The sequence below is a fragment of the Hyla sarda genome, chromosome 12, assembly GCF_029499605.1.
Source record: "Hyla sarda isolate aHylSar1 chromosome 12, aHylSar1.hap1, whole genome shotgun sequence".
NCBI classification, from domain to species: domain Eukaryota; kingdom Metazoa; phylum Chordata; class Amphibia; order Anura; family Hylidae; genus Hyla; species Hyla sarda.
The window spans coordinates 49,944,772-49,960,565 of record NC_079200.1 but is presented as its reverse complement, the minus strand read 5'-3'; the positions used below and the strand labels follow the sequence as shown (position 1 = coordinate 49,960,565).

General features: G+C 47.4%; 1 protein-coding gene across 1 annotated transcript in view; it reads right to left on the bottom strand.

The window, feature by feature from the left end:
• Positions 1-14,670, bottom strand: part of OCSTAMP (osteoclast stimulatory transmembrane protein) — a 38,281-nt gene extending 23,611 nt beyond the window's left edge. The window contains exon 1 of the mRNA XM_056548599.1: positions 14,260-14,670. Within this exon, the coding sequence (XP_056404574.1) occupies positions 14,260-14,294 (35 nt within the window). The 5' untranslated portion in view covers positions 14,295-14,670. The remainder of the gene's footprint in view (positions 1-14,259) is intronic.
• Positions 14,671-15,794: the final 1,124 nt, after the last annotated feature.

Below are 15,794 nucleotides of genomic sequence, written 5' to 3'. Positions count from 1 at the left end.
TGATGGGGGACATGAGACAGGGTGGGGGGATGATGAGGGGGGAATGATGGGGTCATGATGAGACAGGGTGGGGGGGTTGATGAGGGGGGAATGATGGGGGACATGATGAGACAGGGTGGGGGGATGATGAGACAGGGGGAAATGAGGGGGGGAATGATGGGGGGGAATGATGGGGAAATGATGAGACAGGGTGGAAGGGATGATGAGGGGGAAATGATGGGGGACATGAGACAGGGTGGGGGGATGATGAGGGGGGAATGATGGGGGACATGAGACAGGGTGGGGGGATGATGAGGGGGGAATGATGGGGGACATGATGAGACAGGGTGGGGGATGATGGTGGGGGAATGATGGGGGACATGATAAGACAGGGTGGGGGGATGATGAGACGGGGAAATTATGGTGCGGGAATGATGGGGGACATGATGAGACAGGGTGGGGGATGATGAGACAGGGTGGGGGGGATGATGAGACAGGGGGAATGATGGAAGACATGATGAGACAGGGTGGGGGGATGATGAGACGGGGAAATGATGGTGGGGGAATGATGGGGGACATGATGAGACAGGGGGGATGATGAGACAGGGGGAATGATGGGGGAAATAAAGAGACAGGGTGGGGCGATGATGAGGGGGGAATGATGGGGGCACATGATGAGACAGGGTGGGGGGGAAATAATGAGACAGGGTGGGGGGGATGATGAGGGGGGAATGATGGGGGACATGAGACAGGGTGGGGGATAATGATGGGGGACATGAGACAGGGTAAGGGGATGATGAGGGGGGAATGATGGGGACATGAGACAGGGTGGGGGGATGATGAGGGGGGAATGATGGGGGACATGAGACAGGGTGGGGGGATGATGAGGGGGGAATGATGGGGTCATGATGAGACAGGGTGGGGGGGTTGATGAGGGGGGAATGATGGGGGACATGATGAGACAGGGTGGGGGGATGATGAGACAGGGGGAAATGAGGGGGGGAATGATGGGGGGGAATGATGGGGAAATGATGAGACAGGGTGGAAGGGATGATGAGGGGGAAATGATGGGGGACATGAGACAGGGTGGGGGGATGATGAGGGGGGAATGATGGGGGACATGAGACAGGGTGGGGGGATGATGAGGGGGGAATGATGGGGGACATGATGAGACAGGGTGGGGGATGATGGTGGGGGAATGATGGGGGACATGATAAGACAGGGTGGGGGGATGATGAGACGGGGAAATTATGGTGCGGGAATGATGGGGGACATGATGAGACAGGGTGGGGGATGATGAGACAGGGTGGGGGGGATGATGAGACAGGGGGAATGATGGAAGACATGATGAGACAGGGTGGGGGGATGATGAGACGGGGAAATGATGGTGGGGGAATGATGGGGGACATGATGAGACAGGGGGGATGATGAGACAGGGGGAATGATGGGGGAAATAAAGAGACAGGGTGGGGCGATGATGAGGGGGGAATGATGGGGGCACATGATGAGACAGGGTGGGGGGGAAATAATGAGACAGGGTGGGGGGGATGATGAGGGGGGAATGATGGGGACATGATGAGACAGGGTGGGGGATGATGAGACAGGGGGAAATGATGGTGGGAGGAGGCAATAAATGCTTAATGTCTGTATGGCTAGTGGTGGTCTATGACAGGGGGAAATGATGAGACATGGGGGGATGATGAGACATGGGGGGTGGCGATGATAGGGGGTAAATGTGGCACAGGGACTGATAAAAGGGAAGGAATGATGTGGCACTGGAGGGGACGGGACCAAACTGAGGGGCAGAAGAAAACAAAGTTGGGGGGAGGATGTGGCATTTAGTCCAAGTCATTTATTTTACATTTAATTTTTTTTAACTTAAGTTTCCCTGTTAAAATGGGGGTGCGTGTTATACGCCAGTGCGTGTTATACGCCGATAAATACGGTATATGTTCTATGTTGTATGGATTTTTCCCTTTTTTGGGATATGGATTGCTACGAATTGTCTATTTTGTGATGACCTACAGCATCCTCCCCACTGCCATGGATCCACTTTCACTCCTTTACTGCCAGATATAGTAACAGGTTTTATTCTTATGTTTTATTTACTTATAATATATTTATATATCTAAGATAATATATTTAAGACACGTTTCATATTTCTTGGATACCATTATAGTTTTGCCCAAGTAGTGAATTGATTATGGGTGCACAGCCTATTCTTTATTTTGATGATCCTGCCGACGGCGATCACACTCTGATCTCCCTGGACTCCGCTAACAGCTGTTTAACATCTGCAGCTTTCATTGTAGATCAGTCATGTTGTGGTGGCCCTTGGGGGGGTGTTGGTAGTGGGGGTATTGTTTCGGTAAATGAGGGGTTCATGTTAACCCTATAGTTCGTGACGCCAGGCTGAGGGCTAGTATGCTGAGACAATTCTCCGGCCTATCGCCGCCTTTCCCAGTAACGATAGGTGCATAATAAAGACTGAAGGTCCACAAGGTAGTTGAATTTGAACTTGCATAAACTTTACTTAACAGCTTGCGGTACATCCACAGAGTAGGAACAGTCTCAACCAAACAGTCTCCATATACCTCAATGACTGACAGATGTTGCGGACCTTGACTTTAAACAATAGTCTCTGAATTCAGGGTATATTTCAAAGATCTGTCCAGATTTAGGGGATAGATAAGGTCCGGTGGTCTTGCAGAGTGTTTAGGGATTGATACACTCACAATTTGGAATAGAACAGCCGTCGCCGCAAGGCTAAGGCCTAGACTCACTGATGACAGCAGCGCAGATCCTTTCTCGTCAACAGCCAGGAACCAAGAGAGAGATTAATGGCCGTCGCACCCTTATATGGGACGGGGCGGGGCCGTTTTGATTGGTCCAGCCATCTGTCACTCACCGTCACAAAGGAAATGAGTGCATTACGTCACAAGGGCCTCCAAAGGTCCTCAAGCAGAAATACCATAAAGTTCACCGGATCACGTGACCCGCAGGTCCTGCTATGCTTCTCACAGGTAATTAAAGGGGTAGTCCAGTGGTGAAAAACGTATCTCTATGGCAGAGCCGGAGATTGCCGAAGGCAGCGCTTCGGCTCTGCCATAGAGTTGTATTGAGGGGGCGTGTCAGCCGTCGCTTCGTGCGGAGGTCGACACGCCCCCTTCCCGCGGACTCTCGGGGCTCCGTACAGGAGATCGCAGGGGGCCCCAGTGGTCGGACCCCCCGCGATCTGCAACTTATCCCCTATCCTTAAGATAGGGGATAAGTTGTTAACCACTGAGTCACCACTGGACTACTTCTTTAACTATTTATATACATTTTATACAGTTAAACTTCCACAAATAAGGAGCATATGATTAGAGCAATGACTATAGGGGTGAGAGGTGACTAGGGGTGGACTATACAAAAGGACCCCGACGTCCTAGGAACTCTGGCTATGGGGACCCATAAACAAAGGTACAGGATAGGATTCGGTACTGGGACACCGCAATGTGATCGCTGTATAGCCATGTGATTGTATCATGTGACCGGCATTGATCCAGATCCCATGATTGATGTTTACAGAGTCATGGACGCAGGCGCAGTGCAATTTTGTACACGCCTGATGTCGCCATTCTGAGTAATGGAGCGGGTGAGTGTTTCCCCTAAACATTGGATTGGATCTATCTAGTGCAGTGAGAAATAGATAGATAGATAGATAGATAGATACCCAAAAACAGAAGAAAAATCAGCACAACAACCAATATAGATGAAAAGATTCTGGAAGCAAACCAGTGAGGGTTCCAGGTCCCAGGGCCCCAATGTTAATATCCAATAGACGAATCACTGCAGCACTCACAAGTTATGCAAAGCAAAAGTTTAGCTTTATTCAATTAGAGACTTGCAAAGTTCTGCAGCCAAAAGTCTGTGATTAAATAAACTTACAGTTTTGTTTTGAAGAACTTGTGAGTGCTGCAGTGATTCTTCTATTGGATAGTAGTGTTGGGCGCAAATATTCGCATTTCAAATTTTTATCGCGAATATCGCAAATTCGAGAATATTGCAAATATATTCGCTATATATTCAAAATTACGAATATTCACTTTTTTTCTGCATATGCGCTTATTCACATATTCCTTCTTTTCACTTGTGGACCAATTAGAATGATGCAAATACACTTGTCAGAGGTGATCAACAACATCCCTAGCAACCAATAGTTAAGTTGCCCCCCCCCCTCACTGTTTTTTTTTTCTCGAATATGCGAATATTCACATATGCAAATATGCGAATATAACAAACACGCGAAATTCGCGAACATAGGACAGATAGATAGATCCAAAGATAGATAAAAGGTAGATTTAGTATTTCATATAACTGAGGACACCCCTCACATTTTTTGTAAATATTTTATTCTATCTTTTCATGTGACAACACTAAAGAAATTCCATATGACAATGAGTGTACAGCCTGTATACAGTGTATAACCCCTTCCCATTGCTGACAGGTTCGTGCAACTGGACGTAGGCATCCTTGCAATCTCTGGCACTGCACAATGCGATCCGGCTGTCAATTACAGCCAGGGGCCCGCCACAGCTGCTGAGACTGGGATTGCGCCATCTCGGCAGCATTAACCCCATAGATGCCATGATCAGATGCCGTAGGCTGGATCGCACAGACTGAATGTCAGGTGATACTGGTTATACTGTGCTGCAGTCCAGATGTATAACAGGTAAAAGGTACAAATAAAATGTTTCTTTTTAATAAATAATAAAGTGTAAAAAAAAAAAATTAAATGAATGCTCCTTTCCCAATAAAGCCCTGTGTTATCACATAAAAAAAAATGCCAAAACATATACATAGGTATTGCCACGTTCGTTATGCCATGTTATTTCATGTTCGTTACAGCTGTTGGCTGTCCAGGTATGCTGGGAATTGTAGTTTTGCAACATCTGGAGAGCAGTACAAAGTGCTGCAAAAATAAAATCAAAAAATTCATCAGCCCGCCACAGCTGCTGAGACTGGGATTGCGCCATCTCGGCAGCATTAACCCCATAGATGCCATGATCAGATGCCGTAGGCTGGATCGCACAGACTGAATGTCAGGTGATACTGGTTATACTGTGCTGCAGTCCAGATGTATAACAGGTAAAAGGTACAAATAAAATGTTTCTTTTTAATAAATAATAAAGTGTAAAAAAAAAAAAATTAAATGAATGCTCCTTTCCCAATAAAGCCCTGTGTTATCACATAAAAAAAAATGCCAAAACATATACATAGGTATTGCCACGTTCGTTATGCCATGTTATTTCATGTTCGTTACAGCTGTTGGCTGTCCAGGTATGCTGGGAATTGTAGTTTTGCAACATCTGGAGAGCAGTACAAAGTGCTGCAAAAATAAAATCAAAAAATTCATCACTTAGACCAGTGGTGCTGGGAGTTTTTAGTTTTGCATCATATGGAGGGCCACAAGGAGGGGTCTTTTGGGATATCTGTGATTTTTTATTTCACACAGAGCTTTCACAGCTCTGATCTCCTCACCGATCTCGCTGCACTGTGGATCAGAGCTGTGAAAGGCAGATCTTAAAGGAAAAAAGTATCATGGACAAAAACGTATCCCCTATCTACTGGATTGGGGATACGTTTTAGATTGCGGGGGGTCCGAGCGCTGGGGGCCCCCATGATCTCCTGTATTGCCTGCCGGCTCTCTTCCACAGCAGCACAGCGTGACCCCTGCTTCAGGGGTCACACGTAGCGCATCCGAAGCGTATTTGAAGCTGATGCCCTAGTCACCATTCCTAGAGTCAGGCTCCTTCTGTGTTGGCGCGTCCTGCTTTGTCTGCTTGTAGCCGCAATCTGCCACTATTGCAGACACACACTGATCTGCAAGTTGCCACGCGCATGCGCAGTGTACTCACAGACATCGAGCTCCCCCTCATGTGCGTGTGCGGCGACTAGCAGATCACTGATAAGAGCAGACAAACCAGCATGCATGAACACAGAAGGAGGCACACTCTAGGGATGATCAGTAGCGCATCCGCAGCGTCAAATTCGCTGCGGATGTGCTATGCGTGACCCTACCCTAAAATAAGTAATCTGTTTGGTTGCTATGGGCAAATGGTCAACTTTTCCTTAGCACAGGTCATGATTAAAGGAAAACGGTCATCTGTTGATCCACACTCAACCCAATACACTGGGTTATAGTGTGGGACCGATGATTTGGTTAGGGTGCGTTCACACGCTAGTAGCTAGCAGCGAGTTTCCGACTGCGGGAATCCCGCTGCTAGTTACGCTACCATTGATTTAAATGGGTGAAATCAATGGTAGCTTAACTCGCAGCAGGTTTCCCGCAGCGTGAAACCCGCTTCTAGTAATAGCGTGTGAATGCATCCTTGAGGGGTTAAATACATACCTGCACTCCGGAGATCTGTCCCTCCAAAGATTGGCATCCATCTTCAGTGAATTGCGCGCTGGAGGCGGCCTGCTGGCTCATTGTGAATATTCATTGTTGTGGATCATGTGAGCACTGGGCCAACTGAGCGCTCACGTGACCCGCAACAATGAATATTCAAGTTGAGCCGGCGGACGCGCTTCTAGCGCGCAATTTACTGAAGATGGATGCCAATCTTTGGAGGGACAGATCTCCGGAGTGCAGGTATGTATTTAACCCATTAACTCCTCATCGGTCTCCTTATCACCCACACTATAACCCAGTGTATTGGGTTTAGTGTGGGTGAACAGATGACCATTTTCCTTTAACCTCTTCAGGCCCAGGGCATATGGATACGCCCTCACACCTTTGGCCTTAAGGACCCAGGGCGTATCCATACGCCCTGGTGTTTTCCGGTCTCCGCCGCTCGCCGGGCAGGGATCGGAACGGCATGCCTACTGATATCGTTCAGTAGGCATGCAGTGCAAATGCCGACGGAGGTTCCGGGACCCCCGCATGTCGGCGATCGGTGCAGATCGCGGACGAATTCACGTCCGCAATCTGCGGTGACCCGATGACCCGGAAAAGGAAGGTGATCAGCGGTGTACGATACACCGCCAATCACCTCGAGTTGCTGGGGAGCGGTGACAATACTGTCACCGCCCCAGCAACGCTGCTATTGGCCGGCGATCGTTGGCCAATAGCAGTGCAGCAGAGGAGGGGTTAACGGTCCCCTCACGCAGCTTTGCGCGCTCGCTGACTTCAGTCAGTGGGCAGAGCTGTGTGAAGAGGACCAGGATCCCCCCCTCAGAGTGCCGAAGCCCCCTCAGAAAGAAGAAGAAGAGCCCCTAGATCAGGGTCAGCTTGTTGCAGGGAAAGGTAGGGTAAAACAGTAAAACAAAAGTGAAAGTAAAAAAAAAAATTCAACCCCCGACCCCCTAATAGGTCCCCAAGGGTCCGCCGTCACCTGATCCGTGTGACCCCAGGCTCTATTAATGGTTCAGGGTACTGCGTGTGCCACCACTTATTTTTTTTTTGGGCCGGTGCTTTTTTTTTTTTTTTTTACAGTTACACCAAGCACCACACACTACCTGACCTCAACCATCCCACCCCCGCCACCATAGAAAAAAGCCGATGGCCCGCCGGGCATTTTCGGCAGCGGAGGCTTACGCTTTTTTAGCCTCCGACTCCGAATCTGCCAGTGAGGACGTGGAAGATCCGACTTTTTTGTGTTCTTCCTCGCCCTCCTCATCATCTAGTAGTGATGATGAGTCCCCTGTACGGCGGCAGAGATGCCGCCAGGCGAGGCCACGCACCCCCCATGAGAGTGACCCAGTGGCCAACACTAGTACGGATGGCAATGCCGCTCGTAATAGGAGTCCGGCCCCCCAGACAAATGCACCGGAGCCCCCTTCCGTTGACCCTGTCCGGAGCCCCCCAGAGGGTTATCAGCCACGGATTCCTGAGTAAGTTGGCGACTCAGGAATCTGGATTGACCATGCTGGCTTCACTGATCTGGACTTTTTAAAGTTTTTTTTCAGTGACAGCCTGGTCAATCTAATGGTGGAGCAAACAAACTTGTATGCCCAGCAGTTCATTGCCCACCACCCCGATTTGTTTTTGGCCAGGTCCAATGAATGGTACGCCATTGATGCAGCGGAAATGAGGACATTTTGGGGCCTCTCGCTGCGTATGGGCCTGGTCAAAGAACCAAGTGTCCGTCATTACTGGAGCGGGGACGTCCTCTATCAGACCCCGCTTTACAGTATGGCGATGACAAGGAAGCGGTACGAGGCGATTCGGAAATGCCTGCATTATGCAGGGGCTTCCTAAATGCGACATGCCCCCCGAGCAAAATTTGCTCTCAAAAAGCCAAATATTACTCCTTCTCTTCTGAACATTGTAGTTCGCCCGTAGTGCACTTCAGGTCAACTTATGGGGTATCTCCATACTCAGAAGAGATGGGGTTACAAATTTTGGGGGGTCTGCTATTAACTCCTTTTACCCCTTGTAAAAATTCAAAAATTGGGTCTACAAGAACATGCAAGTGTAAAAAATGAAGATTGTGAATTTTCTCCTTCACTTTGCGGCTATTCCTGTGAAATAGCATTTTGAATACTTTGGGGGGTGCAGTTTTTATAATGGGGTCATTTGTGGGGTATTTCTAATATGAAGACCCTTCAAATCCACTTCAAACCTGAACTGGTCCCTGAAAAATAGTGAGTTAGGGAATAGTGAGTTAGGGAATAGGGAATATCCATTTTCCTTACAAGCAGAGAGCTTCAAAGTTAGAAAAATGCTAAATTTTCATTTTTTTCATCAAATTTTGGGATTTTTTCACCAAGAAAGGATGCAAGTTACCATAAAATTTTACCACTATGTTAAAGTAGAATATGTCACGAAAAAACAATCTTGGAATCAGAATGATAAGTAAAAGCATCCCAGAGTTATTAATGTTTAACCTGTTCAGGACCCATGACGTATGCATACGTCTTCACACCCTGGGTCTTAAGGACCCATGACGTATGCATACGTCATGGCGTTTTCCGGTCTCTGCCGCTCGCCGGGCAGAGATCGGAACTGGATGCCTGCTGAAATCCTTCAGCAGGCATCCAGGGCAAACGCCGAGGGGGGCCATGTAGGCCCCCCATGTCGGCGATCGCCGCAAATCGCAAGGGAAATCGCCCTTGCGATCTGCGGCGATACCGGGCTGATCGGGTCTCTGGGACCCGACCGCCCGGTAATTTCGCATGATCCCGGCTGTCGCAGACAGCCAGGACCATGCTGGAGTATCGGAGCGAGGTGGCAAGCCTGCCACCTCCTCCGATCCCCTGCGATCTGTCGGTTAGTTAACCGACCAATCGCAGGAGGGGGGGCGGTTACTTCCTCCCGTCCTGCCCGGCCCCTGAAAGTCCGGAGAGGACGGGAGGAAGACCGGAGGACGCGGCGGGGGACGGGGGAGTGCTGGGGACCGGCCCCGGTACTTACCTCGTCCCTGAAGACCCGGATCCAGACGATGAAGACGGCGGCGGCGGCGACAGGTGAGTAGATCTTCAGCCGCGGTCGGGCCCTTTACAGCAATGCACGTCGCCGTAAAGCGACATGCATTGCTGTAATAGGACCCTGTAAACTACAACTCCCAGCATGCCCAGACAGCCCTTGGCGTCTGGGCATGCTGGGAGTTGCAGTTTTGCAACATCTGGAGGTACACAGTTTGGAGACCACGGTGCCCTTCCAGATGTTGCAAAACTACACATCCTCAGCATGCCCTTACTGTCCAGGCATGCTGGGAGTTGTAGTTCTGTAACATCTGGCCCTTCAGATGTTGCAGAACTACAACTCCCAGCATGCCTGGACAGTTTTGGCATACTGGGAGTTGTAGTTTTGCAACATCTGGAAGGGCACAGATTGGGAACCACTGTATTAGTGGTCTGCAAACTGTACTCCTCCAGATGTTGCAAAACTACAACTCCAAGCATGCTGGGAGTTGTAGTTTGGCAACATCTGGCTCTAAAGATGTTGCCGAACTACTACTCCCAGCATGCCTGAGAATGTTTGGGAGTTGTGGTTTTGCAACAGCTGGAGGCACACTGGTTGGGAAACATTGTTTCCTAACTCAGTGTTTCCCAACCCGTGTGCCTCCAGCTGTTGCAAAACCACAACTCCCAAACATTCTCAGGCATGCTGGGAGTTGTAGTTTTGCAACAGCTGGAGGTCCCCCCCCTGTGAATGTACAGGGTACATTCACATGGGCAGGGGGCTTACAGTGAGTATCGGGCTGCAAGTTTGCGATGCAGCAAATTTTGCGCGGCAGCTCAAACTCGCTGTAATCCCCCGCCCGTGTGACTGTACCCTAAAAACACTACACTAACACAAAATAAAATAAAAAGTAAAAAACACTACATATACACATACCCCTACACAGCCCCCCTCCCTCCCCAATAAAAATGAAAAACGTCTGGTACGCCACTCTTTCCAAAATGGAGCCTCCAGCTGTTGCAAAACAACAACTCCCAGTATTGCCAGACAGCCGTTGACTGTCCAGGCATGCTGGGAGTTTTACAACAGCTGGAGGCACCCTGTTTGGGAATCACTGGCGTAGAATACCCCTATGTCCACCCCTATGCAAATCCCTGATTCAGGCCTCAAATGCACATGGCGCTCTCACTTTGGAGCCCTGTCGTATTTCAGGGCAACAGTTTAGGGCCACATATGGGGTATCGCCGTACTCGGGAGAAATTGCCTTACAAATCTTGGGGGTCTTTTTCTCCTTTCACCCCTTATGAAAAGGTGAAGTTGGGGTCTACACCAGCATGTTAGTGTAAAAAAAATAAACTTTTTACACTAACATGCTGGTGTTGCCCTATACTTTTCATTTTGACAAGAGGTAAAGGGGAAAAAAGCCCCACAAAATTTGTAACACAATTTCTCCCGACTACGGAGATACCCAATATGGGGGCGCAAACTGCTCTGGGGGTGCACAACAAGGCCCAGAAGGGAGAGTGCGCCATGTACATTTGAGGTGATTTGCACAGGGGTGGCTGATTGTTACAGCGGTTTTGACAAACGCAAAAAAAACAAAACCCCACATGTGACCCCATTTCGGAAACTAGACCCCTCACGGAATGTAATGAGGGGTGCAGTGAGAATTTACACCCCACTGGTGTCTGACAGATCTTTGGAACAGTGGGCTGTGCAAATTAAAAATGTTGTACAGCCCACTGTTCCAAAGATTTGACAGACACCAGTGGGGGGTAAATGCTCATTTTATGCCTTGTTATGTTCCTCAAGGGGTCTAGTTTCCAAAATGGTATGCCATGTGGGGGTTATTTTGCTGTCCTGGCACCATATGGGCTTCCTAAATGCGACATGCCCCCCGAGCAAAATTTGCTCTCAAAAAGCCAAATATGACTCCTTCTCTTCTGAGCATTGTAGTTCGCCCGTAGTGCACTTCAGGTCAACTTATGGGGTACCTCCATACTCAGAAGAGATGTGGTTACAAATTTTGGGGGGTATTTTCTGCTATTAACCCTTGTAAAAATGTGAAATTTGGGGGGAAACACACATTTTAGTGATTTTTTTTTTTTTTTTTTACGTATGCAAAAGTCGTGAAACCCCTGTGGGGTATTAAGGCTCACTTTATTTCTTGTTACGTTCCACAAGGGGTCTAGTTTCCAAAATGGTATGCCATGTGGTTTTTTTTTTTGCTGTCCTGGCACCATAGGGGCTTCCTAAATGCGACATGCCCCCGAGCAAAATTTGCTCTCAAAAAGCCAAATATGACTCCTTCTCTTCTGAGCATTGTAGTTCACTCATAGTACACCTCAGGTCAACTTATGGGATACCTCCATACTCAGAAGAGATGGGGTTACAATGTTTGGGGGGTATTTTCTGCTATTAACCCTTGCAAAAATGTGAAATTTGGGGGGAAACACACATTTTAGTGAAATTTTATTTTTATTTTTTTACATATGCAAAAGTCGTGAAACCCCTGTGGGGTATTAAGGCTCACTTTATTCCTTGTTACATACCTCAAGGGGTCTAGTTTCCAAAATGGTATGCCATGTGGGGGATTTTTGCTGTTCTGGCACCATAGGGGCTTCCTAAATGCAACATGCCTCCCAAAAACCATTTCAAAAAAACGTACTCTCCAAAATCCCCTTGTCGCTCCTTCGCTTCTGAGCCCTCTACTGCGCCCGCCGAACACTTTACATAGACATATGAGGTATGTGCTTACTCAAGAGAAATTGGGCTACAAATATAAGTATACATTTTCTCCTTTTTCCCCTTGTAAAAATTCAAAAATTGGGTCTACAAGAACATGCGAGTGTAAAAAATGGAGATTGTGAATTTTCTCCTTCACTTTGCTGTTATTCCTGTGAAACACCTAAAGGGTTAAAACGCGGACTGAATGTCATTTTGAATACTCTGGGGGGTGCAGTTTTTATAATGGGGAAATTTGTGGGGTATTTCTAATATGAAGACCCTTCAAATCCACTTCAAACCTGAACTGGTCCATGAAAAATTGTGAGTTTGGAAATTTTTTGAAAAATTGGAAAATTGCTGCTGAACTTTGAAGCCCTCTGGTGACTTCCAAAAGTAAAAACACGTAAATTTTATGATGCAAACATAAAATAGACATATTGTATATGTGAATAAAAAAAAAAATTATTTGGAATATCCATTTTCCTTACAAGCAGAGAGCTTCAAAGTTAAAAAAATGCAAAATTTTCAAATTTTTCATAAAATGTTGGGATTTTTCACCAAGAAAGGATGCAAGTTACCACAAAATTTTACCACTATGTTAAAGTAGAATATGTCACGAAAAAACAATCTCGGAATCAGAATGATAACTAAAAGCATTCCAGAGTTATAAATGTTTAAAGTGACAGTGGTCAGAATTGCAAAAAATGGCCGGGTCCTGAGGTGTAAAATGGCTGGGTCCTTAAGGGGTTAAAGTGACAGTGGTCAGAATTGCAAAAAACGGCCGAGTCCTTAAAGGGGTACTCCGCCCCTAGACATCTTATAAGATGTTAGATCGCCGCGGTCCCGCTGCTGGGGACCCCGGGGATCGCTGCTGCAGCACCCCGCTATCATTACTGCACAGAGCGAGATCGCTCTGCACGTAATGACGCGCAATACAGGGGCCGGAGCATCGTTACGTCACGGCTCCGCCCCCTCGTGACGTCATGTGACCAGGCTAGTAACCTCTATGGTATGTTGTAGGACCTTAGGAGGTCCTTGGGTCACGTGTTACCCAGAAATCTCTGTAATGGTGATTGACATCAGTATGGACCAATTAGCGTTAGTGCAGCCCCTGCCCATATAAGGGAGCTGCGTCCAATTATCGCTCTCTTGGGTTGCTGCTCTCGTGGATGCTGGACTAACAGGACGGTGCTACGGAACTTTCAAAGACACGCTAGGCCTCAAGACCTACGGCCTCATCAGAACCAAAACCGTGAGTTTAAATCTAAATCCCCGCTAATGCTAGTGTGACTACTGGACCGCAACTAACCCCTAAATCCAGTGGAGCAACGCATAGTACTAAAAGACTCTTAATGCTAAAGTCCAAACCTTTGTCAATCTCCAAGGAAAAGCTGTTATACTCAGAGACTGTTGTATTATTGAAGCTTGCAGAAAATCTTCAGTAAAAGTTAATGCCGTTTCAGAAACTCTCCGTTTGTGGACAATCTATTCTTCTTATCTACCGCCCCATCGCTCTTGGGAAGGGTGGCGTTAGGAAAAGCGTTGTTGAGGGTACCCACACCATGGCGTCACGAGCGTAACAAGCACCCTTTAATTGCTCCACAGCTACACTCCCCATACCCTACACCGCCCAGGCCATCACATCTGCTTCCTACTTCCCTTATCCGGGAATGTCACACAGCGCTTCAGACTATCACCGACCGCAGCAATGTCCCGCTTCGGCTGGTGATAGGCTGAAGTGTGTGACGTTCAGGGCTAAGGGAAGTCGGAAGCAGACAGCCCGGCCGACTGATTAGCTGTAGTGGAGCTCCGGGGGTCCATAGGAAGGTAAGTGAAGGCAGGATAGAATGAGAAATTCCTTTAAGTATTAATATACAAGTTTTTATTGTACAAATTACAGATAGACAGTACTTTTTATAAGTTTTTCTATTTTTTTACATGTTTTATCAAACACCTACAGGGATCCTGTTATAAATTTTAGCATTAAATGTTACTTTATCTTATTAAATTGTTGCATCTTACTGTAATTTTGACTGATCACATTTTGTTTGCATTCATATTGCATTTATATTTAAGAGGATCTTGAGCGTCAATATTCTACTTCTATTTTTGTACCATGCTGTTTATTCTTAAGACATTGGTCAGAAAAGAAATTCTCAAACCTCCATAACCTTCCTGCAGTTGTGCGGGCTTCCATAGGTGAAGAGTCCACTCTTGGTTGTCATATCTTCTTGCTTTTCAGCAAGATGGTCCGAATTTGGATCTTCGTAGCTTTATTAATCCATACTAAGCATACACTGTATAATAAAATGGTGGAACACTACTACCATCTTGTGGGCAATGTGTGTAATAAATGGTGAAGAATAAATGTTCCAATTATGTAGTTTTCTGCTACACTACTATTTAATATTAAAATAAACCCCTACAATGTCATAATACACATATCAGCTGCAACACAACATCAAAATACACACCTCAACTTCTTCAGAGAGCCATAATACAAATCCCAGCTGCTGCAGAACATCATAATACACACCTCACTACTTCTGCATAATACACACTTCAAATACTGCAGAACCTTATTCTTTCTACACAGTCCGCACAGAAATGCATTGCCGTCTATGAAACTGCATTTCCGTGCAGACATTCCACCATCTGAACATATCCTAATATATACTTCAGCTGCCACAGAACCTCATAGTACAGATAGTACACATAGTGCAGATCTCCGGGCTTGGAGCTTCCATGTTCATGATGTCACGCCCGCCCCCTCCATTTATGTCTATAGGAGGGGGCTTGACGGCAACTACATAGCCATCACATCTCCTTCCATAGACATGAATGGAGGGGACGTGACGGCTGTGGTCACCCATCATCTCTCACAGAGTGGAGTTTGCTCCATGTACCAGATGACTGGAGTCCCATGCTGGAGATCACAAGGGTCCCAGCGGTCGAACCCCCGCGATCAGACATCTTATCCCCTATCCAAACCTCACTGAACACACAGGGCTGCCGCTGGGTAGTGTGTGCTCAACGGAGAATATGCAGCGTATCTCCCACTGCCAGCATGAAATACGCTGCGCAAGTGCTACATGGGACCGTACCCTAATTGCTGCAGAACATTGTAATACACACATCAGTTGCTGCAGTAAACTATAATGCACATCCCAGATGCTGCAGAACATCATAATGCACACCTCAGCTGCTGCAGAAAATGATTATATACCTCCGCTGTTGCAAAACTTCATAACACATCTAAGTGTGGTGACGCCAAAGCTGTGGTGTGACCACAGGGTGTGAAGGGTGTAGGTGGATAGGGCAGATGGTATAGCCCAGGGGCAAGGTGTTATTAACCCCTAATGTTCGTGACGCCAGAGTGGTTTTCCCGGTAACCACCCGAACGGTAGTACTGCTATCACAACATTAGGACAGGTAAGGGTTAACAGTAGCTTTACTGAGGTTAGACAGTTGTTAAAGGGGTACTCCGGCGCTTAGAAATCTTATCCCCTATCCAAAGGATAGGGGATAAGAGGCCTGATCGCGGGGGTCCCGCCGCTGGGGACCCCCTTGATCTTGCACGCCGCACCCCGTTTGTAATCAGTCCCCGGAGCGTGTTCGCTCCTGGTCTGATTACTGTCGATCACGGGGCCGGAGCGTTGTGACGTCAAGGCTCCGCCCCTTTAATGCAAGCCTATGG